Source organism: Ambystoma mexicanum, chromosome 2p (assembly GCF_040938575.1).
Source record: "Ambystoma mexicanum isolate Mex_15411 chromosome 2p, UKY_AmexF1_1, whole genome shotgun sequence".
NCBI lineage: Eukaryota > Metazoa > Chordata > Amphibia > Caudata > Ambystomatidae > Ambystoma > Ambystoma mexicanum.
The window spans coordinates 335,057,763-335,085,743 of NC_090923.1; the positions used below are offsets into that span (position 1 = coordinate 335,057,763).

Consider the following 27,981-nt stretch of genomic DNA (forward strand, 5'->3'; position numbering starts at 1 on the left):
GCATTAAAATATTTTGAGATCTAGAAAGATCAAATACCATACGTAAACTAAGGATTCACAGCAAAGGTTAAATGCAAACTGCTATACTAACATACGCTTCTAATTTTTTAGGACCATTATGTCTCAATTGTGTATACATTTTAGAGTGTATTAATATATGTATTATGTCTATCTTAAAAATTACTTCATATTAAAGTTTATATATTTCCAAAATGCAAATTAATTACTAAGAGAAGTAGTAACTGTTGACATTCCTTTTTCCTACCTTCCCTATATTGCACATTTTCAGGTTTTAATTTTCCCCCAGATCTTCGATGGTTTATGATATTGCTCTTTGTTACAAACCCGAAGTTTGTGCAGTGCAGACAGGGGAAAGTGCCTGTCCGTTTGGTCAGTAATGGTTTATGGGTTGGTCAAGTTTTAACAAGTTGATCTCTCAGGTTAGTACTTTTCTTGGGCAAACAGATCTCAGAAGATCCTTTTCAGTGCTTCGTCCCTTGGAAATGGTGGGAACCCAACCAGTCTGAACGTTGTCTCACGCTCCTGCAGCCTGGAGCCTTTTGAAGTGTCCCTCGACCACCCGGTATACTGACCAGCTCTGAAGTGGGCTACCATGCCAGAAGCATCGCATTTGGAAAATTTGGAGTAAGGGTGGCCTTAGGGAGAATTATCAGAAATGTGCCAATTCGCTTCTACCTTAGAGACCTCCAGCTCTTTTGCTGGACTTTAGGACTTTAATTTTCATCCTGGAGAGAGAGGGAGACCTTTTTCCCCACCTCTCATGTATTTTGCTTTAATTTAAACTCTGTTTCTTTTGGTTTTGGAGTCTGAAACTCCATAGGCATAATCTTTTTACATTGTGACACACTGCACCCTCAGTGCAGTGTCACATAGAAGTCCTATGGATTTCTGCCAAGGTTTAAGTACCTTCCTCTTGGATAAACTACTGTTTCCAAGAGTAGTGAAGTGAAGTGAAATTGACTTTACTTAAGTTAAAGACCCAGCACACACTATCTTACGATAGGGTGCTGGAGGGGTTACTTAGTATCCCCTTTGTCTATCTTCTCATGTAACATTTTTATGTTACCCTTTCTACAATTAATGGCTGGTGGCAGTGGTTTACTTTTTCCTACCATTGTGTGTTTTTACCGCAGGCTGAACCCTCAGCTGCAGTATTGCACCCATGGGTGCCCATTTTGTCAAAATACCTGTTCTTTTTTTCCCCATTGCTCGTTGCAAAGGTCCTTCTGGAGATTTACTCTGCGCACCAAACCAGTTTTGACCCCTTTGTTCATCTTTTCTTTGGCGGGATTCACTGGTGAAGCCCGCCTCTGGCTCCAGCGGGTGTGGCAGTGCAGGAAGCAAGGGAGGTGCCCAAAACTCCCTGTGCCTAGTCTCCTTGGCTACAGGAATGCACCCAAAGGTGATTGGCTGGATGGCTGTCCATGGAGGACAGCCACACTGCTATGTGAGTGACAGCTAGGCTGCAAATGAATGGGAACGACTTGCATAAAAGGCGAGGTCTTTTGCAAGGAAGACCGAGTCGACCACTGGACGAAGGAACCGAAGAAAGAAACTGGAAGAGAAGCTTGCTGCACCTTCTGGACCGTTGGTTTGCCCGGTGAAGCCCTTCTGCAGTGCTGAAGCTCCAATTCCGACTAGAGAAGCCTGGAAAGGACAGCTTCTCCCCTTGGGTTGGTGGGACCAATCGACCCCAAGACGAACTCGACTGAAACCCGACAATGCATCCAAGAACCACGGTGGTGCTATTTGCAAGTAGCTGAAATCGTTTAGTGCTGCTCATCTGAATTGCGCCTATTGCTGCCGCCGACCTTCAAATCGTAGTGCAGGAGTCCTAGACATCCTGCCTCTTGTCCCCACGACCAAGGCCCAGGAACAACAGGATCTGCAGGACAACAGGAACAGAAGCCAGCTGGAACAATTTCTTCAGACACAAGGAACTGTGAACTAAGGGGTACTTCCCTCTTGTGTGTAGCTTGCTTGATCTCACTGGAGACTTGCATTGGCTGCTCTTTGCAGAGTTGCTTGCATCTTTGCCCCTCACAAGCCTCCCAGCTTGTTGCCCAACAGTGATTTCTTTTGACAACAAAACTCTTCAAACATTGTGCAATACTTTTGCCTATCTTCAAGAAGTGCCTCAGCTTCCCTAGACTTTGCTCAATTGACATTGGCTGCCTTGGCTCCCTTAAAGACTCTTCTTACCCTCTGACTTTGTGTTTATCTGTGCCTCCAAAACGTCATACATACCTTACTTGTATAGCTGGGAAAGGCTTAATCTATATTGCATTGGGGGATTTAAAAGTGCTTACCTATTTGAGAAACGTGTTAACAATTGTTTCCTTCCTGAACCTTTTCCTTTTTGCCACCACTTCAGTATTACCATTTAAGTGTGAAAAGTGACATAATTAGTGACATATTAACGTCCACAGTGTCCTAACTATTAAAGTCTCCTCAGGGTCTAGGAAGTATCTATGTGCCATCCCAAAAAGGTATCTACTTTACTTGATTGAACTGAAGGAGTGTATTGTTGAAGTATGTTTTAAGTGTTGCATATTGCTCCCTTCTAAAGAAAGATTATTTTAAAACGGACTTAAATTAATAAATAATTATGTAATCTTGAAACCTTGAGTATAAGTGTTATTTGAATACATGTCACTGTGAATCTCTATGTTACAACCCTACAGCTCACTTTGACCCATCTTGAGATAAGCCTGGCTGCTCAGTCACTCCACCAACATGTGTAGTACAGTCTTATACCAAAGGTTGGGTTACCTATTGCCAAGGGGACAAGGCTAGTTTAGTCTCCCACAGGGTTACTACATATAATCTTGCCTAACATGCAGTGAGTCGTCGCAATACTTACCGGTACCCATATCTCCTCCATTCTAAAAGTTTATGAACAACTTTGTTCATTCGATTCTTTTGTTTTTTAAACGTTTACCTGAAAAAGTGCTCTAGAAGTTAACTGTAAACCCCTCGTCAAGTATGATGAATCTAATGGAGTTATCACAGTTTCCCCAGCGGTAATCTCCTCCATTGTGGCCTGGCAACGGCAGCCGCTACTTGATCCTGACCCTACGGGCGGCTACGTCGTGAGGGAGGATCACATGGGGGTAGACAACTGTCAGGGAAATATCATAACTTCATTGGATGAGACATGGTATCCTCTATTTGCCCCTGAAGAAGACCCGTTGATACCCAACACCCTAATGGACTATTGCCATATATTGGTTTCCCACCCTTTAGGGAAAGTAAACCATCTTTTTCCCAACATTTTGGTTACCTGGAAGACTGAGGTACCATTGATTTTCTATTAACAATCATGAGATAGAGACTAGTCTGACAAATTAGAACACTGAAAGGTTTATCAAGAGAGGTCTTTCAGTGTCATTAAAAACATTTGAATCATCAATACAATATTTCATACAAAAATCAACACATGATATTCTAAAACCAACCAAACACCAGGAACCACTCATTGGTCCTGTTCATTTACAATTTCCACAAGGGTGATCTGGATAACATAACATCCAAAGGTTGTGGACTGACTTAGTTTTAAAAACTGTTGTCTTAAGGTTGGGGATGTAGGGAAAACCAGAAGTCCTACACGAGTCACGGTGCTCTTTTTAAACTCTTTGCGACTGTATATTAGTTTACAGTTTGGATTCTCAACATGTTTCAGTTCATGGATACATTAATGTAGAACATTCATCAGGAGTAGATAACCCAGCAGTTAAAAATGCATAGGTGCGCTGTGGTGGTCCATATGTAGTTTTTCTAACAGAAAATCTTGACCTGCATCAGATTCCTGAGGGCGAGGCCACTTGGTTTATTGGTAACGGGGACTCCGGCGTGTCCTTCTCTGTGCCTCATGTGTATCTAGTGGGTGGCGTTCCTTACATGGTGGGAGTCACAGCAGATCCTTATGGTGGGCGTGTGGCTGGTAGAATCTTCTACATGCCTCGGATGTTCTCCCTTTTCGATGGGTATAGTGTTTTCGCAATCCTCCTTTCGGTTTAACCTATACACGCATGGTGAGGGCGCCACAGTATTCAGGTTTCATTGGCATTGTTGTGGCCAGTAGACATCAGAGAGGCAAAGTGTGTGCTAGATCTGGATGCGATCGCGGGCTGGGCACAGCTCTCCAGTAGGCAGGTCGAGCGTGGCTGTGGCAGCGTTATGCTCGTCAGTGTCTTGCGCTTTTCTAACACCAACTATGTGCACCACTACAACGCAATATAGCTAACCTATAGGTGCAACTGCTGTTTGTTCTTCGTTTCAGTTATGTACCACCACCTGACTCACTAAGGCAAAATAACTGGCCATCAATGGATTTAAGAAATTCCTCAAAAGAATTTCACAACACGATAATTTGTGATATGTTTTTGTTTTTCTCCCAATATGTTTGTTATATTGTTCTTTTTACTTTGGTTTTTGTGTAGATTTTGTGGGCCTGATAAATCTGATAGTGTTCAGCCCTGAAGACGGATTTACACCCGAAATGCATTGGCTAACAAACACCAGGTCAAATTGTGTACTGGCTTTGAAGGAGTAATAAAATGACTGAGTCATTAAGAAGCAATGACTATGGGAGATGTGATTTAATATATTCAAATGTTTAGAATTTTAGCTTGAAGGTTTAGTCAACTTGTTTTCAGGGGATAAAGAGCGCGCTTGGTAGGCTCCGATGCAACGCTGAACCTTTTTTTGTTTAGTATTGATATCCATGTGCCAAGGGCTTTTTATACCAAGGTGCTCCATGAATGTAACTAATATAATATAGCATTCTCTATTACCAAACCATTTTCCAAGGATTGAGTGGTGCCCACCCTCGAACAAACGGGTATCTGCTGCCACCTGTGTTTCTTTAGGCACATTAAAAAGTAAACAAAAACCCTGTGTTAAAGGTTTAGGGTGCTACAAAAGTATCCCTATTGCACTGCATTGAAAGATGCTGTGTGCAATATGAAAAGGTTACCCAAACAGTTAAAAAAAAAAAGGAAACATTTCCCAGTATTGAATGTCTGATGGACTAGTTTCCCCATGACAAATGAGCAAAAAGGCCATGGAAGTGAAGCTGAAGGCTTCACTAACCTTTAACATATCAGGACAGGTCTAAAACAAAAGGTTTTGGGGTCCACAGAATATTGAGAGAAAGTTGCCTAAGGAACAAGTTACTTACCTGTAACTGTTGATCTCCAGCATGGGGCTACCATAGATTCACATGCTCATGAATATCGCCTGTCGTCAAGCTGGGACTCCTCAGTAAAGAAAACATCAGTTTCATTTCTGAACTGTCTTTCTCCTAACAACCAATCATTGGTCTCTGGGTCATACTGCCCCCAGCCAATGACTGCCCTCTACCCAAGTCCCTCCTCGTGCAGCCATCCTCAGATTTGTTAGCACGTAAAGTGGCAGCAAGACCAAGAGAAGAGCCGCAGAAGGGTATGCGGGAGGGTTCGCATGTGAACCATGCCAAATCCATGCTGGAGAACCACAGTTACAGGTAAGTAATTTGTTCCTTCTCCAGCATGGGTTCTGGCATGGATTCACATGCTCATGAATAAAGAATACATAGCAGTACACACATGCACAACCACGGGAGGTGGCAAGGCTCAACATTAAGCATCTCAACAACTCAACATTAAGCATCTCTTACCTCCTCACCAGGCTCACCTCCAAACGAACAGGTTGCGCAGCACTGCTTGGCCGACTCTGGACTTCTCCCTGGAATCGCAGTAGAATTTTGTGAAAGTGTGCGTCGACCTCCACGTAGCAGCCCTGCAGATGTCCAGCAGGGATCCACCAGACACGAATGCCGTAGTTGCAGCGACCAGTCTGGTCGAATGGGCTCTCGGACGGCCAGGCAATGTTCGGTTTTCCAACCTGTGACAACGGGTGATGGAGCCGGAGAGCCTCCTGGAAATGGAAGTCTTGGAGAGGGCCTTCCCTTGGTTCACAGGGCCAAAGTTCACAAACAGCTGTGACGTCTTCCGAAAATACTTTGTGCGGTCCACGTAGAACTTCAGCTCTCCAGTCACATCCAGCGAGTGTAAAGTCTCCTCAGCCGGCGACTGGAAGAAAACAGGCAACACCAAGAGCTCGTTGAGATGGAAGTCTGACAGCACCTTGGCCATGAAAGAGGGGTGCATCCGCAGCACCACCCTTCTCTCGTGGAATGTCAAGTAAGTTGGTTTACAAGAGAAGGCCTGAATCTCTCCCACTCGTCGTACGGAGGCGATGGCTATAAGAAACGCTGTCTTCCACGATAAAAACTTCAGCGGTGCTGAATGCATAGGCTGGAACGGGGGGCCCATGAGCCTAGTCAGTACCACATTGAGCTCCCACGCCGGGGCTGGAGCCTTCACTGGTGGGAACGAGCAGAAATGTCCTTTAATGAATTCCTTGACCAGGCGGTGTGACCACAACGATGACCGCCCCAGAGTTCTGGTGTAGCGAGAAATCGCTGACAGATGAACCTTGATGGAAGCATGGGCCAACCCTGCCTTGTCCAGCAACATCAGATACGGCAGCACTTGCGGGGCCGTAATCCATAGACGGCGAACCTCTTCCACTTAGCCAGGCCTGCAAGTTCAGCGACCCCGGGTCGTGGTGCAGAATCGCGCCTCCTTCCCTGGCGAGAAGCTCTGCATCCAGCGGAAGCTTGACTGGAGTGGACCCTGACATGTCCAGAAGCTCTGGCTGCTATATCTGCCTCAGCCACGCCGGTGTGACGAGGATCATCCTGCACTTGGACCGTCTGAGTTGACTGATGAGAGCGCAAAGCAAAGGGCAACGGGGGAAACGCATAGAGGAACAGGCTGTTCCAGAGGAAGGATACTGCATCCCCCATGCTCCCCGGCTGGGGAAACCTGCTGGCAAACCTCCGGCACTTGGTGTTCGTCACAAACAGATCGAATCGTCGAAGAATCGTCTGGACGTCCCGACGGGAATTGGTGGCCTTCAGCCAAACTTGCTGCCGAAGGCAAACTCTGTTGCCCATCTGGCGGAAGCCAGTGTTGGAGATGTCCGTGGCCACTGTGATTGCATGGTCCGATGCCACCTCGCCTTCTTGTAGGATTTCAAGGTCCACCTGATCTTGCCAAAGCTCCCACTCGTGGCAAGAGCGCAGCTCCCTGCTGAGTGAGTCGTCGACGGTGTTCTTCACTCCTGCCAGATGAAAAGGTACCAGGAACATCCTCTGGCCGACGGCCCAGTGCCACAGATCCTGCGCTTCCTTGGAGGGCCGGGGATCTGGTTGCCCCCCCTGCTTCCGAATGTAAAACATTGTGGTGGTGTTGTCAGTGAAGACCCGCAACACCTTGCCCTTGAGGGATGGAAGGAATGATTTGAGGGCTCAAAACACAGCCCGGAGCTCCAGGATGTTGATGTGCAACGACTTCTCCTCCGGTAGCCAAAGGCCTCTTGCGTGGAGATTTCCGGTGTGCGCGCCCCATCCCTCCAGGGAGGCATCAGTCGTCACTGTCTCCTGGTGTGCTGGGGTCTGGAAGTCTGTGCCCGCCACCAGATGCGCGCAGATGCCCGACCACCGAATCGCTCGACGGAATGTCTCGTTGAGGGCGATCTTGTCCTGAAGCTTCTCGATATTTGGATCCAACAAGCATCGAGGAACTATTGCAGCGGCCGCACCGCAGCCTGCACAGCCGAACAAGGTAGATGCAGGACGACATCATGCCGAGGAGGGACTTGATGGACCTCACCCTGGCAAATTCCCTGGTCAACAGCCATTGTACATTGCCCAGGATGGTCTTTATCCTGTCCTCCGACGGCGAAGCCAGGCGCGACACTGTGTTGAGCCTGGACCCCAGAAACCGAGCGTCCTGCGATGGCAACAAGCAGGACTTCGCATAAGTTATCGAGAACCCGAGTTCCGTGAGAAGGCGGATGGTCCTCGCTGTGTGCATGATGGCGAGATCCCTTGACTTTGCTCGGATGAGCAAATTTTCTAGGTAGGGGTAGACATGGACCCCCTGCAGGCGCTGCCATGCCGCCACCGGCGCCAGGCACTTGGTGAAGACCCTTGGCACCGACTTCAAACCAAAGGGAAGGGCCTTGAATTGGTAGTGCTGCCCCTGGACCACAAAGCGTAGAAACATTTGATGCCCCTTGTGGATGTGAAAATAAGTATCCTCCAGGTCCAGCGACGACCGGAAATCCCCTTCCTCCAGTTGTCCCAGCACGTGCTGAAGGGTGACCATCCGAAACTTCTGGGACTTTAAGTATTTGTTGAGGCGGCGGAGATCCAAGATGGGCCGCTAACCGCCGGTCTTCTTCCAGACGAGGAAGTACTGCGAGTACACTCCGGAGCCCCGGTGCCTCTTTGGGACGAGTTCCATCGTGCCCTTTTTCTGCATCGCTTGTACCTCTAGAAGCAGTTGTGGGACGTGGTTTTCTTGCCTGGCCAGTGGGGGAACGCAGGGACAACTTCCTTTGGCACTCCAGGGTGTGTCTGTGGGCCAGGGCGTCCAGCACCCAACGGTCGGTGGAGATGGACTACCACATGCCGACGAAGTTTGCTAGCCGGACTCCCACCGGGGAGCTTGCGTGGGGGCCCAACGTCATGGCCGGTTCAGTCCTGCTTCGTCATGGACGACCCACTTTGGGGGCCTTGGCGACGACGATTTCCTCCGGCTTTGCTGCGGCCCCTGTATGCTTCCTGGGCCGAGGAACGGGATGGTTGGCGGTATGAAGAGAAATTGCCAAAGAATCCTTTGGAGGCACCATGGGACTTGCCTCCGGAGGCCCAAAAGGATGGATGTCGCTGTTGGAGTGTGCCCAAGGCACGAGCCGTCTCGGTGTCTGCCTTGATGGCCTGCAGAGATTTGTCCACCGTCTTGCCAAACAAGTTGTCCCCGTCGAAGGGCATGTCCAATACCCTTGTCTGGACGTCCAGATGGAAATTGGTGGCCTTCAGCCAACCTTGCTGCCGAAGGCAAACGCTGTGGCCCATCTGGCAGAAGCCGATGTTGGAGATGTCCGTGGCCACCGTGATTGCATGGTCCGATGCCACCTTGCCTTCTTGTAGGATTTAAAGGGCCGTCGCCCACTTGTTGTCCAGAAGGAAGTCCAGGAGAGGGGCGATTTTAAACCAAAGCTCTCTGTCAGAGCAGGCCATGATGGCGAGAGCGTTGGCTACCTTAATGGCCGTTGGCGACGAAGAGATGACCCGTCGTCCCATGGCATCTAACTTATTCCCCTCACTGTCCTGGGGGGGTGGAAGCCGCCGAAGAGGAGCCAGAAGACTTATTGGCTGCTGCTGACACCACAGAGTTCAGCGACGGTCGAGTCTGCAAGCACTTGGGTGCAGAGTCCGGGACACTGTACTTCTTCTCATAGCGGTCCCTCTTCGCCGGGCCATGGAAGGGTTCTTCATGAGGGACAATCCCTCATCCTAAATGTCATCCCAGAGTGGGACCAAAAGTACGGCCTTCCTCATCGCCTCGCAGCGCCGACAAAGGAAACCCTCTTTGAAGATCTGGGCCGGGGGGGAGGGGTTGGGGGAGAAGGGAGGCAAGGAGGTGGAGTGTGAACTTCCTCTTCTTGGTCGGTGGTTCCCAGGTGGGGCCGCCGGTCTAACAGGCATCCTCATCCAGCTCCCTGAGACCAGAGTATGCAAAGCTGAGAGAATGTCCACTGAGATATCTCCAGGTTGCCACTGAGGCGGCTGTGGCAACCGAGGCAGAGGCGACACCGGTGGCTGCGGCTTAGGCTGGTCGCCCAGGCCCTAAACGCCTTGCCGTTCGTCGGTCTCCTTGTCGTTGCCTTCATTGTCGCCCTCGTCGGAATCCTCGCTGTAGGGCCCGCTCCTGACGTTCCTCTCCTCCTGGATGGTCTGGAGGCAGGTAAGCTCCTCCTCTGAGGAGCTATCCATGCCCGGAGGGCTACTGGGCCGCCCCACCCCTTCACTGTGACCATTTGTCGGATGTACCTGGGCTTTCACAGACAGGACATGTCCCTGGTCCCGCTTGGCCTTGGTCAACCCTGTGGCCTTCTCCTTAGGTGGAGGGTCAGTGCCCCGATCCCCCTTGGCCTTCTCCGGCAGGCCGGTCTTGGGCTTCTCCTTGAGTTTGCCCGGATGGTCCGACTTCCTCTTTGATGAAGATTCCGAGCGTTGGCTGGTGATTGAAGCCGCTGGGGACGCTGTACTTGTCCTGGCCGCCGAGGAGCCTGTTGCAACGGCCCTCCCGGTGACAGTGGACTTGCGGTGCTTAGCCTTTTGTTGGTCCCCCCGTTGGAGGAGCACCCTCAAGAGTCTTAGAAGACCGCTCAGCTTTCCTGGAAGCAGGCGAGACATGCTGCTGGGACCCACCCAGAGCAGGTGCCTTGGCCTGCAGCCATTCCTTGAGCCGCCTATGCCGATCCTTCAGCATGCGGGCACCATCTCCTGACAAAGCGCACAGTCCTCCACGTGCGTTTGGTCCGGATACAGGCACTGGGAATGCTGGTCATTCGAGAAGACGTTCCGCAGCCGGAACAAATCTTGAAAAGGGGGCCGAATCCTCCGACATGTCTACGCAGGGTAGGCCTTGAAGACATTTCTGGAATCCTGGAATCCTCCACGAAGAAACTCGACGAAATTCGCCCTTGAGTGGCACTGAAGAATCCGAGTAACGGGTCCCCATTAATCGGAAGGTAGATCAATCAAGCACAAGCCTTGATTGACTGAAAAAATAGAGTAAAACTCTTCCAAAAAGCAAAAAAGCAGTAAAAGCTTGAAAGCTAAGCACAAGGACTCCCAACACTTGAACGTGCAGTAAAAATCAGAAGATGGCTGCCAGAGGATGGGCTTGGGTAGAGGGCAGTAATTGGCCGGGGGCAGTATGACCCAGAGACCAGTGATTGGTTGTTAGGAGAAAGACAGTTCAGAAATTAAACTAAAACAGATTTTTTCTTTACCGAGGATTCCCAGCCCGATGACGGGGAATATTCATGAGCATGTGAATCCATGCTGGAGAAAAGAGAAATCTTTCCTAACAGTGTTCACACATGTATTAATGAAAAAGACACTTCACTGTGATTACATTTGTCAAGCACTGCTTCATTCATATATTCAAATTGAATAGGTCTCTGCATCATGATGGGATAGCCACCCTCTATCCTAAACTTCCCTCACCTTGCATAAATAACAGTGCAAAGTTTAATAGAACATTCTATAAAAACAAAGGCTGGGGAACAAGTAATAAAAAATGCATTTACCAAAATTGACAACTCCTCTGGGTTCCTGAAATAGAAACAAGGCAAGCAGAACTCGAACCTTTCCAATCTGTGGTTCTGTGGGGGAGAAAAAAAGGATGAGTTAATTTCTTTAACACTAACACTGCAGATGGATGGTGTTGTCAAGGACTCGTATGGCCTGCTCAAAAGAAGTGCTGCCCAGTTTGCTATGGGAGCCCACTTTGCAATCATATGCACAGCATTAGTTACAAGCCATCTTATTTTGAATTTCTAAAAAGCTATTGCCTTGTGTATGACCCTAAGAGGTGCAGAAAGGATTATCAGTGTTAATGACATTTTCTCATTGAGAGTATAAAAGATTTTTAGTGTATACAGGTCATCCTCCATATCTCAAAACAGTGTTTTACGTCATATGCAAGAGACTTAAGGAATGAAGGAGGCTCCCCACTTTTGGTTTTATATTTGGAATAGTACAGAGTGTTTTGCTAGCTAATCACCGACTGCAGAAGGAAACCGAAGAACAAGTTACTTTCCTGGTAACGTTCTTTCGATGGGATGGTCCGACGACGTATTCCATATCTATGACAGGTAATCACCACAGCTGTGCTGCTTCGGAAACTTTTTTTCGGCGTCTGCGTCCTGCGTCAATGAGCCGTCGTCGAGGACCTCCTCCGACGTCAACCGATGTGATAAGTAGGACGCACGACGCCCGTAGCCTCAGTTGTAGTTTTTTCCCCACAGAACGTGTGACATCAGTCAACTGCCAGTCAGACACAAAGCCTTGCGGAACGTAAGCTGCAATCGCAAAAGAAATTCTGCAGCGGGGAAGGCAGGGAGGGAGCGATATGGAATACGTCGTCGGACCATCCCATCGAAAGAACGTTACCAGGTAAGAAAGTAACTTGTTCTTCGAGGGGATTAGGTCCTCCGACGTATTCCATATCTATGACAGACTCCCAAAGCAGTACCAGAGCAAGGAGGAGGGAAAGAATTTAGAATCAAAATTTAGAATTGCCAATCAAATAGAGCAAAGGACCGCCTTGCCAAAGGCCAGATCCTGTCCCCGGATGGAATCGAGGGAATAGTGACGTACAAATGTATGTACAGAAGCCCAGGTGGCTGCATCACAGATGTTGCGAATAGGAACACCCCTCTGCAGGGCAGTAGATGCAGCCATACCTCTGGTAGAATGGGCCCGCAAGCCAGCCGGCGGGTCCTTACCCGCCAAGCGGTAACACTCCGAGATGGCCAAAATAATCCAGCGAGACAAAGTCTGTTTCGTCACAGCCTGTCCCAAACGCTTTCCAGCGTAACCAATAAAGAGTTGATCGTCCACTCTGACCCGGGACATGCGTGAAACATAAAAGCTTAAAGCTCTCCTAGGATCAAGCCTATGGAGCCTCTCCTCTTCCTTACCAGGATGCGGAGGAGGATAGAATGCCGGAAGAACAACCTTCTGGGCCAAATGAAATTCCGAAACCACCTTCGGAAGAAAAGAAGGACGAACTCCAAGGACAACCCTGTCCTTATGAAATACAGTGAAGGGTGGCTTAACTGAAAGTGCCTGTAACTCACTCACTCACTCTGCGAGCGGAAGTAACCGCAACCAGAAACACAGTTTTCAGAGTTAACAGCCTCAAAGGGCAAGAATGCAAAGGCTCAAACGGAGCACCCATAAGAAACTTAAGAACAAGGTTTAAATCCCAACCGGGCACCAGGAAAGGTGACGGAGGGAACACATTAGTGAGCCCTTTCAGGAACTGTGAAATTAAAGGGATTTTAAAGTAGGAACACTCTTCAGACGAGCGCTTAAAGATGGACAGCGCCGCCAGGTAACCTTTAATGGTACCCACTTGCAAGCCCCTGTGGGCCAAAGAAAGTAAAAAGGACAGAACCATGGGGATGTCACATGCAAAAGGATCCACATTCTGAACTCTGCACCAGTCGCAGAACTTACGCCAACGGTATAGAGACTTTGTTGCTGGCCTTCGGGCCGAGAGCAACACCTCCATCACGTCTTCAGGGAGGTCCCAATCCTTATACTTCAACCTTTCAGAAGCCAAGCGTGAAGGTTGAGGGATCTGTCCTCTGGATGGAGAACCTGACCCCCCCTCCCGTGAGAGCAGATCGTCTCGGTAGGGAAGACGACGTGGAGGGCAGATGGACAAGTCGAGAAGATCTGGGTACCACGTCCTCCGAGCCCACGCCAGAGCAATGAGGATCATTCGGGAACCGAACTTCCGTAACCTCCGCAGCACTTGCGGGATGACGGGGACTGGAGGAAACGCGTACAGCAGCGAGAATGACCACTCCACCACGAACGCGTCTTCTAAGGCTCCTTTTGGAGGAAATTCCCGCGAGCAGAACCTCTCGCACTTCCGGTTGACAGTGGAGGCGAAGAGATCCACTTGAGGGGTCCCCCAAAGAGCGAAGATCTCCAGGAGAATCTCCTGAGCCAACTCCCACTCGTGAGAGATCGCGTTCTGCCTGCTCAGAGCGTCCGCCGTCACGTTTTCGTCTCCGGCCAGATGAACTGCCGAGATCGAAACTTCCTGCTGGATGGCCCAGAGGAAGTGACCCTGTCCCCCCCCCCCCTTTTTGTTGAGGTAGTGAATGGCCACTGTGTTGTCCGTCAGGATCAGGACATTCTTTACTCGCACAGTCGGCAGAAAAGCCTTCAGGGCTAGCCTGACGGCCCTCAGCTCCAACAGATTGATATGGAGTCTGGACTCCGACGGAGACCAACGACCGCTGACTGTCAGCCCGTTGGCATGAGCTCCCCATCCCGTGAGGGATGCATCCGTCACGATCGTCACCTCTGGCCAGGGAAGCCAAAATGGAGCCCCCTTCATCAAGTTGCCTTCGACGGCCCACCACAGAAGGTCCCGGGCGACCGAGGGCGGCACCTGAACCGGGTCCAACATCCTGCCGGAAGCCTGCGACCATTGCATCTTGAGTGCCCACTGCAAAGATCTCATCCGCAGGCGAGCCTCTGGCACCAGAAGAATGCAGGATGCCATGAGGCCAAGCAACCTCAAGAACTCGAACGCTGGGAGCGTCTGGGCATGCTGAAACTTGTGCACCATCTGCTGAATGTAAGAGCCCTCACCTGGGGGAGGAAAACACTGCCCAGGGAAGTGTTGAGCACTGCTCCGATGTACTGGAGCCGCTGTGTTGGCGTCAAATGGGACTTCTTTAAATTGAGGGAGAAGCCCAGCCTGTGAAGGGAGTGGCAGGTGACGGACAGATGATCCAGGACTTGCTCGGGAGAGCTCCACCTGTCAACCAATCGTCCAGGTAGGGGTAGACATGAATCCCCCCCTTGCCTGAGATGCGCTGCCACCACCACCATGAGCTTGGTGAAAACCCTCAGGGCGGAGGTCAATCCAAACGGCAGGACCCAAAACTGAAAGTGCGAGTCGCCAACTGCGAACCTCAGGTACTTCTTGTGCTTGGGATGGATCGGCACATGGAAGTAAGCATCCTTGAGGTCGAGAGACACCAACCAGTCCTGAAGCTGAAGGGCCTGGAGGACTTGAGAGAGAGTAACCATCTTGAACTTGTCCTTCCTGAGGAGTTTGTTCAAACCGCGCAAGTCCATGATGGGTCTCAATCCCCCGTCTTTCTTCGAAATCAAAAAATAAGGGGAATACCATCCCTTGTTCCTCTCCGCTACAGGCACCAGTTCTATGGCGCCTTTCTCCAGCAGGGCTTGAATTTCCTGCGCAAGGAGCGAATCCAGACTCTGCAAAGAGAGGTTCCCTGGTGGATTGTCGCGAGGCCTGTGCCGAAAAGGAAGACGGTAGCCGTGGGTTATGATCTCCAGAACCCACACATCTGAAGTAATGGCACGCCAGTCTACAAGATGCTGCGCCAGCCTTCCCCCCCAACCGGCGAACCATGGGACATGGCCTCATGACTGAGTGGTAGCGGCTGCGGAGTTACCTGAGGGCAAAGAGGCAACTGCCCGAGCTGCCTTGGCACCACAGGTACCCTGTCATCCACCTCTGGTACCCCTGTGTTGGCCTCTTTGACTGCCAGCTCCTCTCGCTTTACTGAAGGACTAGTACTAGCGAAAAGAACCACCCCTCCATTGCTGTCCCCTAGGACGAAAAGGCAGAGGTTGGCGAACTGCAGCGCCCAACGACTTCGCTGCAGCTTTTGAGGTCTGCAACCTCTCAAGGCTCTCGTCAGCCTTGCTGCCAAAAAGGTGTTCACCGTCAAAGGGCATGTTGAGGAGCCGGGACTGCACATCAGGAGCAAACCCCGACTTCGGCAACCACGCAAACCTGCGTATCACGGTGCTCGCCGCCATGGACCTGCTGACGCATTCAGCCATGTCCAAACCCGACTGAACGGACTCACACTTGGCATCCTTACCATCCTGGACCATAGCAAGGAAACCATCCCGTTCGTCCCCGTCGGGAATATATTCAGCCGCTAACGCAACACAGTTCCACAGAGTGTGTGTGAAACGAGACAAGGCACAAATGGAGTTGGCCGCCTGAAGCGCCATACCACCAGAAGAAAACACTTTCTTCGCCCAGCCAACAAAACGTTTGTCGTCCCTATCAGGAGGGATGGTAGGGTACAACGCCTGCTTTGCCGGGGCGGTGGCTGCCTGCACCACCAAACTCTCCGGAGTGGGGTGCCTGGTCAAGCAGCAGGGGTCGCTACTGGCTGGACGGTATTTTCGCGACAAGGACCTGCCCACCGCTGGGAGACTATCTGAGCAGTCCAAGCCGCCGCCACCCTTCTCTGTAGAGACATATGAAACGGCAGTACCAGGTCAGTTGGGGGACCAACATCAAGGATGTCCGTGAGATCATCCTGCACAAACTCCCCTGGGGGAGCAGACCAACCCAAGTACTCGGAAACCCTAGCCATAAGGCGCCGGTACGAGGAATCGGCATGAGAGCCAGGCTCAGGCCTACAAAAATCCACCTCCGGAGAGGTGTCCAGTCCACTGGCATCATGCAGTGACTGCCTCAAACTGACTATGGCCCGAGACAATTTCATCTGGAACCTGACTAGTAACCAAGCCATCAGAATCCTCATCCACCTCCGAAATATATTCCAGGTGGCGAAAAGAAGGCACCCGAGAGTGCTTGCTCTTAACCAGAGCCTTCCTAGGGGGTTCCCCCGTGCCACGGGGTACCTCCAACACCCCGGCGTCGAGGGCGTCGAGTGAATCGGCGCCGGCGTCGAGAGTACAGGCATCGGCGCCGAGAGGATTGGCGTCGACGTCAGATGCAGCGCCGCCAGCGTCGACACAGTCCTCGAAGTCCGAGCTCCGAGCGTGTCCTTCGACGACCTGAGCGTCGACGGCTTTGACGACTTCCTCGGAGCCTGAGCCTCGAGAGAGCCTGTTGATGCCCTCGTCGCCTTCCTCGAAGACATCACAGGTGCACACGGTCTCGAACGCGTCGAGGACCAGGACCTGGAACGGGTACGTCGAGAACGAGTCCCCTTGTCCGAACGGGACCTCTCCCGTGACTCATGCCGACCACTCTTGCGAGCGGTGTCTCTCGACCTCTCCCGACCGACCCCACTCGGGGGCGCGGACGGCTTAGTACCCTGCGACTCGAGAATCGCCAGCATTTTCTTCCTGAAGAAAGCCCATTCCTCCGGCGTCGCACGGCTGGTGGGGTAAGCGACGTGCCGGGCAGAGTCCTCAGAAGAGGACCTGGAAGACGACCGCTGTCGGCGCTTCCTAGAATGCCTCGAAGAGGCAGAGGAGTGGCAAGACCGACTCCTAGAAGGAGACCCACGAGACTTCCGACGATGTCGCGGAGAGTCTCCTCTCGAATCATCCGTCGAAAGCCCCACAGACTTCGACTGCCGGGGCTTGGACACCCGACCTACCGACAACTTCTTACGTTCACGTAAGGCTTTGGACGTGAGCGACTGGCAGTCGATACAGTCATCTGTGTCGTGGGCCTCCCCGAGGCACCAGAGGCAGGCATCGTGTGAGTCCGTCACCGACATCTTGGACCCATACTCCCCGCACTTCTTGAAGCCCGGACGCGGGGTCGAAGACGAAGTAGAAGACATCTTCACACGAAGGAGATTCACACAAAAACGAACAGGTTCGAAGAACCGAGAAGAACAGAACTCCAAAGAGTCGAGGCGTTAACCGAGATTCACGAAGCAACACGTTCGCGGAAAAAACGGAACTGAGGCTACGGGCGTTGTGCGTCCTACTTATCACATCGGATGACGTCGGAGGAGGTCCTCGACGACGGCGCATCGACGCAGGACGCAGAAAAAAGTTTCCGAAGCAGCACAGCTGTGGTGATTACCTGTCAGATATGGAATACGTCGGAGGACCCAATCCCCTCGAATGACCATTTTAGCATTACTGCAATAATAGTTTGCTGAAATGTGTTCCAGATTCACATGCTTTGTTCAATCTGCCACCCAAATGGCTAGAATTATAAACATATTTTTAAAAAGTCCTCTTCATCGTCCTATACCATTGGTTTGTCGAATGACTCCTTATGATGCTGAATCCCAAGATGCCCCACAACTTGGGCACCATTTTGTTTTTCAGTTTTCTCATCAAAATATGGGACTGTGGGGTTATATTTTTTGCAAACCTTTTTCCATTAGAAAGGCAGATGCAGGGTGCATATGAATCTATGCCCGATGTCAAGCTGCACAACTAAAGTTACATGTAAGTTGTCACAAAGCCAAGTGTACTCCATAGAGGATGAAACAAGAGATTGGGTTTCAGAGGTTTGCTTGTTCCATATCCAATGTTGGGCAACTCACAAGGGGGCATCTATCTAAGCAAACAAAGTCTTCTTAGTTCAAAATGGCCCTCAAAGAACAAATTACTTACCACTGGTAATGTTCTTTCTGATGGATGTTCCTTATCTTACATATATTGTCCTGTCTTGCGGCACTATATGAAACTTTTTTCCAGCAGGGGGCACTGTGCGGCCAGACGGTGAGTCTTTCAAGTCGTCTGCTTCGGGACCGGAGGCGACGTCTGCGTCAGTACAAATAGCACACACACGGATCAGTGATCTGAGTTGCGTTTCTTTTGGGGGAAGGTATTGGGCCATCTGAGAGTCTGAGTCCAAGGACACCTAGTAGCCCTCGAACCTACCTGGGAGTTTGTCCTCACCAATTCTTTCCCCATGCACGTTAGGTAATAAAGACAAAAGAATAGACGCCTAAGCATTAAAGTAGAGAGTCATTGTAGAACCATAGGAAGAAGCTTGTTAACCGTGGGGTAGGATGGGAGGGCAATAAGGAATCTATTGGAGGAACATCCATCAGAAAGAAAAATGACCTGGGGGTAAGTAATTTGTTCTTCTAATGAATTGTGTCCTACCGCAGATTCCTCATCTTAGAGAAGACTCCCATAGTAGTAAGATGTCACGGAGAAGGGAAGGAGTAACTATGTCACCACTTGTTGGAGAACAGCTCTGCCAAAACAAAACTCATTGGTGGTGGATAAGGTTTCCAGGCAGTAGTGCTTTGCGAACGCATGGATGGAAGCTCATACCGCGGCCTGACAGACATCCTTGACAGACATCCTTCATCGGCACTCCTCTTTTAGCCCTGAAGCCACCAGGAATCTGCTTACCAGCTCTACTGTAACATTCTGGAGATGGTTTGTTTTGTCACCACCTTGCCAATCTTCGGGCCGGTGTAAATAATGAAAAGTTGGTCTTCCAGTCTAAATGGTTTGTCCCAGCGTTGTAAAAACTCAAAGCTCTTTTGGGGTCAAGTCTATGAAATCGCTTCCCCTCCTTAAATGGATGAGGCTTTGGATAGAAAGCTGGCAAACAAATAGTTTGTGATAAATTAAACTCTGATACGACATCGACGCATTCTATGAGTCACCTTGTCTTTGGTAAAGATCGTAAAAGGTGGTTTACAAGACAAGGCCTCCAATTGGGTCACTCTTTGGTTGGTTAATCCATAAGAAATGTCAACACCAGGTTCAAGTCTCATGCGGGGACCATGAAGGCAGTCGTAGGGAAGGTGTTTGTTAGGCCTTTTAAATTTGAACCACCAGGAGTGGTGTGAAAAATTAGCTCTGCTTGGGCGTATGACAATATCCAGAAGGTCCGGGGGACCATGTCCTCCTGACCTAGTCCGGGGGAATCAGGATCACGGTTGCTCCAAACCTCTTTAACCTCCTGACCACTTGAGGAATGACAGGAATCGGTGGGTACGCATATAGGAGCAGTCCACCCCACATGGATCCCCCCCCAGTGCTCCTCTTGGGGTAAACTCCCGGGAGCAGAAAGGTTTGAACTTCCTGTTTACACATGACACAAACTCATCCACTTGAGGGGTTTCCCAGAGCGCAATGGTCTCTAGAAGTACTTTGTGGCACAGCTCTTACTCGTGGGAGACCATGCCGTGCCTGCTCAGAGCAGCCACTGCTGTATTCTCCTACCCAGTGAGGTGAATTGCCTATAGGGAGATCTTTTTCTGTAATGCCAAGAACCAGAGCTGTATGGCCGCTCTGCACAGGGGGTGGACCCTACACCGCCTCTATTGTTGATGTAGTACATGGCCACAGGGCAGTCTTACCCTGTACGGAGGTCAAATAAGGTAATCAGCGCCAAACTGATCGCCATCAGCTCCAACAGGTTTACGTGAAGTTTTGTCTCCACCGGGTACCAGAACCTGCTCACCGTTGACTCATTCAGATGAGCGCCCCAGCATTTCAGAGTTACTATTGTCGCCTCTGGCCACAGTTGCTAAATGGTTCTCCCACCATCGCCCTTTCCCTGCAAGTACACCACAAAAGATTGTGAATAACTGCTCAGCACTTAAATCAAGTCAGAGAACTGCAACCATTGAGATCTAATGACTGAGAAAGGCATGGTGCTCGGAGGTAGACACAAAGATACGTGTTTTGAAAACCTTTATTTATAAAAAAAAATGGGGTTTGAAGAATGCCTAACTTGCCCTATTTCTAAATGGGAGTAGTCCCGACCATTATAATAAATGTCTGCCAAAAGTAAAGAATCTGTGTAAAATGTATGCATGCCCTCATATTCTAACTTAAAGGATAGTTCCGGGACTTTTTTTTTATTGTCCCTACGGGTCGGCCATGTGTTTGTAAGCATAAATCGGTAGATCGTAGGAAACTTTCCTATGGACCTTACCCGACTTTTCGCCCATTATCGCACTCGAAATCAGCCTCCATTTTGTGATAATCCTATCATTCCGCCGCATCGACCTGGCTCACCTGCCTTTGCGGCACTAAATCAAATCCCCCGCCCCTGAGCCTGACATCAGCAGACGCGTACTGCCCATTTCAAGCACGTCTCGTGTCAACAATCGCTGCGCCTCAGCTATTGACGTGTTGCCATGGAAATGGCAGGACGCCTCTTTCCCCAATAAGTATAAACAGACCGTTTCACAACACACAGCAGCAGATTTTCGATTCCATTCCTCTCTCTGTGTTACTTTGAGTATTCTGTGACTCGTTTCAGTGCTCTGGTCAGCTACCTTCGCCGCTTGTAGCCCGTGTGAACACCTGTACCATCTCTGTAAATTATTTTACTATCTTTACCGCACAATGGCCACAATAATGCCGTATATGTACGAGCCCGAGTACACCGAGGAAGAACTACTGGAAAGTCAAGCACGCGAAAACGATGGGGATTCGGACGGCAGTTGGGAGGACCAGTCAACGGATGAAGAGCCTGGACCATGTCGCATGGACGGCGTCTCCACCTGGTGCACGTGCAATCGGTGCGAGCTAATGCCAACTGAGGAGGAGAACTGCTGCTGCCGTGAAAATTCCGGGTGCTTGGCCTACATTTCGGAAAGCGAGCAAAGTCTGCAGGAAGGCGAGCAAAGTCCGCAATGCATCACCGAGCTGCCAGAGTTCAGGGAAGCCTGCCTCTCATGGACCGTGTTGAGGATGATGATGGTGCTTATGCACAAACTTCGCGGCACTGTTCGTCCGCGTAATCCGAGTAACGAGTAAGTATACTCTGTTTGTGATGTCAGTGATGCCACCACTATTTCATGGTCGTCTCCCACATATAAAATTACATTTACATATCATTCGAACGCATGTAAATTTGTTCCATATAGTGCATTTTCTAGATATAATTTTTTTCTAAGAAAAATGACATGTGTTACCTGAATCGACATTGATAAGAAAGTTTGGTCAGTTTAATACAGTTTGCATCTTTTTTTTTCACAGGTGGTACAGGCTGGTGGCCTATCGTTGCTTCACTTGGTGGCTTCACGGGAGGCTCGGACACCGCGTTCGGAGAGTAATACCTGCCTGTGCGGTACTTGCCATTAGACAACATTTCCCCAGTGACAGTGGACAATACCGCGGATTTTCCCTCGATGTGCTGCAACCTCAACTTTACAATGTGTAATGTTTATTATTTATGTTTAATTAAAATCTAAAATAAAGCCCAACATATATTTTAACAATGGTTGTTTTGATTTTTTAAATGAATCTAGTGTATATTCTCCTGGGAGGGTGAGGTATTTATAAACTCACCCCCCTGCATTCCATGTAGTAGATCCTGCAGCCATCCTCTTACATTCAGTTAGATGGCCTCTCCTTGGTGAGGCCCTGCGGCAAACGGGTCTTGTCTGCACGACCACCGCCCCGATCCACCCCCCGCCCTATCAAAGGCAGTTCGCACCGGGGTACTTGTGCTGGCAAGTGGAGCTGTCAGGGAGCGATAAAGGCCAAGAGGTGCCAAAGACCATGTACACTTCAAAGTGGTCTATAGAGCATGGGTTGTTGTTCCCATGTCTACCTCCAGACCCCGTGTCTCCTGCCAAGCATCCCCCCTCACGCTGGACGGCCCCCTGCAATCCACATAAGTGTGTCTCCATTCACGAGTCTTCCTGTGTCTTGTCTGCACGACCACCGCCCCGATCCACCCCCCGCCCTATCAAAGGCAGTTCGCACCGGGGTACTTGTGCTGGCAAGTGGAGCTGTCAGGGAGCGATAAAGGCCAAGAGGTGCCAAAGACCATGTACACTTCAAAGTGGTCTATAGAGCATGGGTTGTTGTTCCCATGTCTACCTCCAGACCCCGTGTCTCCTGCCAAGCATCCCCCCTCACGCTGGACGGCCCCCTGCAATCCACATAAGTGTGTCTCCATTCACGAGTCTTCCTGTGTCTTGTCTGCACGACCACCGCCCCGATCCACCCCCCGCCCTATCAAAGGCAGTTCGCACCGGGGTACTTGTGCTGGCAAGTGGAGCTGTCAGGGAGCGATAAAGGCCAAGAGGTGCCAAAGACCATGTACACTTCAAAGTGGTCTATAGAGCATGGGTTGTTGTTCCCATGTCTACCTCCAGACCCCGTGTCTCCTGCCAAGCATCCCCCCTCACGCTGGACGGCCCCCTGCAGACCGCATAATGCCACGACATATACACGTCATTCATTCACAAACACACCCCTGTTTCGAATTCTTTATAACCCACTTCATATTTCTAATGAGAACTTCTTTGCGCTTTGCTAGTCAACCCGTGAAGGTGCTGGTTATCTGCTCTTCGTCTCTGTGAACTTCCGTGACCACTTTGAGCAAACTCGTCAGTTTGCAACCTGTGAACTGCTCCCTGTTCTACGACAAGAAACTACTCTGATCCCTGCATCTAACTGTTTGTTCGTCAAGGTAAGTCCATGTACCATAATCATTTTGCGTCCAATTTTTTAATTTATATCTATTTGCTAGTAGTCATCAAATTGCATCCATGTTTTCTTTTCGTTCACGACAGTACATGCAAGGAACTAGTCACATGTTCTGAGTTTAGTCAAATTACTTTTTCTATTTTTTGAAAGTTATTGAAATACTTATCCGCATGTGAATAACATGTATAGTTCCAAGAACCAAAACGGACCTTGCATTGAACCTTTTATGTGTCATTTAATGTTTTAACACATTGGTATTCATAGAGAATTGTTGATCTTTACTTTTCAGAACTTTCCATAATGCCTGCCTGTTCCATTGGCGGTTGCCCTTCGAAGACCCATAACAAATCTGAAGGTACTATAATGCATGTTTTCCCTAAGACAATAGATCAGATAAGAGAATGGGTCCGATATTGCGGATATCCAGCCTCTGAGATAGAAAGTAGAGTCCTAGAAGTCTTTGCGGACAAGAGGGGTGATCGATACCGCATCTGCAGCAGGCACTTTAGCCCAGACATGTACTCCACATCATTGCTAATAAGGACGAAAACACCGCGAGCGAGGCGAAAATTGCTCTCAACCGCTATTCCCACTCTATTCGTCCACATCCCTCCACTGGTGAGTCAAGTTTACGTATTTATCTCTCGGCATTGCGGTAGTGTGTAGCATTAGCTAACAATAATTTCCCCATTTATGTATCCACTCAATATGAAGGCTGAAGATTCTCCATCCGTGTCGTTATTGCAGTCATCAGCCACTTCAAGCGCCTATCGGGTAATCTTACTTAGCTATTCTGACACTGACTTGTTTTAGGCATGTAAATCAATAGTTTTAATTGATCGTGTAATTATTTTACCTAATGGTACACCACAGTACTCGTCCTCTAGTCTTTGTTTTTAGTTATAATTATTGTTATCCAAAATAATGCAAGTACTGTCTTTCAGGGAGATGCTGAGGAGTCCAACGCATTGACGACAACCGTAGATGTCACTCAGATGCTCGAGGTACGTTTCCGGACAGTTCCATCGATGGAGATCATCAGATCTTGCATTCTTGTAGCGTGATTGTTACACACAATGTTTCTTTCGTTTTTAGCCATTGGTATGTCCTTCTGTCGTCGCCCTCCTATGTGTCTTCTTTTTTCAATATTGTGTTCATTACTAATGAAAGTCCTATGTTTCAGGGAGTCGATGGAGCATTAGTCCAAGAGGAAGGGGGAGCATGCAGTTACGGGTCGGCGCAACAGCTTGCAGAAGTGTGCACCGCAGTTACAGCGTCCCTTGATGTTCTTATGCATTTCGAGGTATGGATACTGACAGATCAATCATGCGAGATCAAATGACGTGATTACATCCGCTATACTTCCTTCTTTATTAACACAAGTACTATGTTTCAGGGAGCTGACGGAGCTTCTTCAACAAGAACATCACCCCTAGTAGTTGATGCAGATCTCTGGGTGGTGACACTTCCAACGATGGAGCAAATCGAATCATATTTAGATATCCATTATTTATTTTAGACAACTGATCATTTGTGCAGGTCTATTTAGATGAGCCGTTGACGCCTGCAGAAAGTTTATGTTCTTTTAAACAAAATACAAAACCATACTAATGCAATTACTGTGTTTCAGGGAGTTGCTGAAGCCTCATCTTCAATAATATCATCAATGGAAGTCTATGCGGAGCCCGAGGTATGGATCTTGACAGTTCAATCTAACTAGATCAACAATGCGTGAACTATTGTCGTTTGAATGTTCTACACAATGCGTTCATTCGTGTTTTGCTATTGAGATGTACGTATGGGTATTGGTCCCCAAGTACATTTTGTGTTTTCAATATTATTATACATACTAATGAAAGTTCTATGTTTCAGCGAGTCGATGGAGCCTCAGTGAGTGATGGATGTGCTTATCATGAAAGTATAGTCGTTGCAGCGCGAGAGGAAGTGGAGACATGCACACACGAGTCGGAGCAACAGCGTCCAGATGTTGAAGTTCGAGGAAAGAAAGTTTCAAAGAAAAGAAAGCAAAAGAAGGTTAGTGTCCTGTTCACTATATTATGTTGTCTTTCACTGTCAATAGTTCAATACTGTAAGTTGTGTTTAAACTGAACATCCCTTTTCTAATCTGTCCTCTAGTTGCGAGTGGGTGTAAGAACTAGATCTACACAGACAGTGAAGCGAACGAGAGATGTTGCTTGTCAAACCTTTTGGCAGGGACTTGAGACTGGAGATGCATCGTGCCAATGGGAAGAATATGAAGTGATTGACAACGGAGCTATACCACCACCAGCCATTGATAGTGAATGTCCTCCTGGTAGTTTGGATGCAGTCGGAGATCAATTCACAGAATCCACACCCGCAAAAAATAAGAGCGCGCGAAAGTTGAAGACATTGTTTTTTTCTCCCATCTCCGGACAAGGAACAGATGTTGCAATGGAAGAGAATGAAGTGGACGACAATGAAACACCATCAATATCACTCAGCATAGCGGAAGACGATATCAGAGATTGTACCTTTCATGCGAGTGACATGTCCTCAACGTTACAGGCCGAACCAGCTGGGATGCAGAGTGACAGTATAAGGAAAGAGGCCAAATTCATTGTATTCGATAGCTGTTTGATGGATATTATTATGATGATGAAATGTGGGCATTGGGTTGGTGGGGAAGTATGTGGGGAGCCATTGATTAATGTGACTCGTGCAATTCGAGGCACTAACCTTAAAATACATGCCACCTGTACACAATATCATCCGTTCGCATGGTCTGCACAACCCATGCTGGGGCAACTGCCAGCAGGCAATCTACTTTGTGCAGCGGCCGCACTTTTTAGTGGTTCAAGTTTTAAAAAGTTACAGTATTTCTTTCAGTTTGTGGGAATCCATTTCATTGCGAAAAGTCAGTTCTACAAATACCAAACCGATTATCTATTTCCAGCCATCAGCGAAGCTTGGAGAATGGAAAAAATGTCAATGGAAAGTACATTCGCGGGCAAACGCTTCAGGCTAGCCGGTGATGGACAATGCGACAGTCCAGGATTTTCAGCCAAGTACTGCACCTACCACTTTCAGGACATGGAAAGTAAGAAAATTGTGAGTTCGGTGGTCGTGCAGGTGTCACAAAGTACATCCTCAGTGGCCATGGAGAAAGTTGGCTTTGTAGCATCATTGCAAGAACTACAATCGCGGGGAATGGTGATCGACCTGATAGCCACGGACAGACACGTTTCAATTGCCAAGACAATGAGAGAACAGTACAAAAATATAAATCACCAATTTGACGTATGGCATCTTGCAAAAACAATCAATAAAAAATTGTCGGCTGCAGGAAAAAAAAAAGATATGCAAGGTATTTCACAGTGGTCCAAGTCAATCAGCAACCATCTTTGGTGGAGCTCAAAAACATGTGAAGGGTCGTTGGAAATTCTACTGGAAAAATGGCGGTCAGTAATGTTGCACTGTAGCAACGTACATCAATGGTCGACAAATGAGCATTTCCACAAATGTGAACATGGCCATTTGTCCACAGAGGAGGCACGGAAGAAGAAGTGGTTGATTCCTTCATCACCCACTCACAAGGCCATTGAAAAGATTGTATTTGATAAAACTATAACAAGAGATTTGAGGGGACTCACGGAATTCTGCCACACAGGAGATTTGGAGGTGTTCCACAATATGTGCCTAAAGTACAGGCCCAAAAGATTGCATTTTGGCATGGAAGGCATGATAAATCGGACTCTTCTAGCGGTCTTGGCACATAACCATAATGTTGGCCGTCAACAAAGTAGGACGACCGGAACTTTAGGGACGCTTCGCTACAATAAGGCCTTCACTAAAAGAAGTAAACAATGGGTGATCAAACCAGTGTTTGAGGATATGCAATATGAGTTTATTGAGAGACTTATCGTAGATGTCCTCGATAGGCACATACATGGAGTGGTGAACGAACCTATGCAGGGGACAACTGCATTGCCACCCAACATTGCCTCTGTTCCATGTCCACCTAAAGCAGAGCTCATTGAGAAATACACATCACGGTTTAAATGATTGTAATTCGATTGTCTGTTCTCTCGAGTCTCCTCATGTTGCAGGCCCATTGCAATTAAACCAAACAGTAATATAAATCATTTTTACAAAAATTATAGAATGTTTCCGTATTACAAACACATGGCCGACCCATAGGGACAATAAAAAAAAAGGCACGCAGACAAGATGCCCTTACACTAACTGGAGCTAACTAGAAATGTGTGCTCGCTCAAAGTGAAGGTCAGCTGCTTTGATGTTTTGCTCGGGTGGCGGAACGGCCCACGACCCAATATAAGGTTCTATTGTGATTTGACCTTGACAGGCCGGGACCATCCTGAAAGACTAAGAAAAGATAATGAATAAAATTTCAGAAACGAAACGATGAGCCACGTTCATTAGAAGAAGTAACGTCGGCAAAGAAGGAGTGGTGTTTCGGGTCTGCCCTACACAGAGACACAATGGAAAATGCAAATATAATGTAAGTAACTTTTGATGAGTTTATACCGCAATTTCATTACTATACAGTGGCTTTAAAGACGGGTTCAGTTGTACTTGTTCGTTCTATGTGGCATAGTGTTTTCTACCGCGCACTATCTGGAGGAGAACCATCTTCTTTTACTGAAGCACCTCAAAACCTTCCTCTTTGCTTCTGCTTTCTCTCTCCCTCTCCCCTGCTACAACTGGTCCACTGTCTGCGACCTCGGTCCTGGGCCCTTCCACTCTCCACCTGCACTGCCTCCCTGTCAACCCCTGCACTGGGGGACTGTCTCAGTATCCTACAGCCCCCCCTTCCCAGCACTTGTTCTGCACTTACCTTGCACTTGCCACCAGCTGGCCCTATTTATTTATTATTTTATGCTACTTACCTTGTGTTAGGCAGAAACCTGTGCAGTTCCCTTGGGGAACACTGCAAAAGATTTAAGACTACAGGTAGAGCAGTAAACCCCTTTGGTAGCAGTCTGTACCACCCAGATTTACCTGGTAGCTGTGGCTGAGCAGTCAGACTTCTCTCAAGAAGAGTTAGGCAGTATGTAAAGTATACACAATATGTACCAAAATACAATAGCACAAGCAAACACTGACCAGAGCTT

At 48.7% G+C, this 27,981-nt stretch overlaps 1 protein-coding gene across 3 annotated transcripts in view; it reads right to left on the bottom strand.

The window, feature by feature from the left end:
- The window catches only part of TASOR (transcription activation suppressor), a 1,979,545-nt gene that overhangs the window by 1,047,219 nt on the left and 904,345 nt on the right, over positions 1-27,981 (bottom strand). For all 3 annotated transcript variants that reach the window (XM_069643664.1, XM_069643665.1, XM_069643666.1), the window contains exon 13: positions 11,239-11,313. In XM_069643664.1, the coding sequence (XP_069499765.1) occupies positions 11,239-11,313 (75 nt within the window). The remainder of the gene's footprint in view (positions 1-11,238; positions 11,314-27,981) is intronic.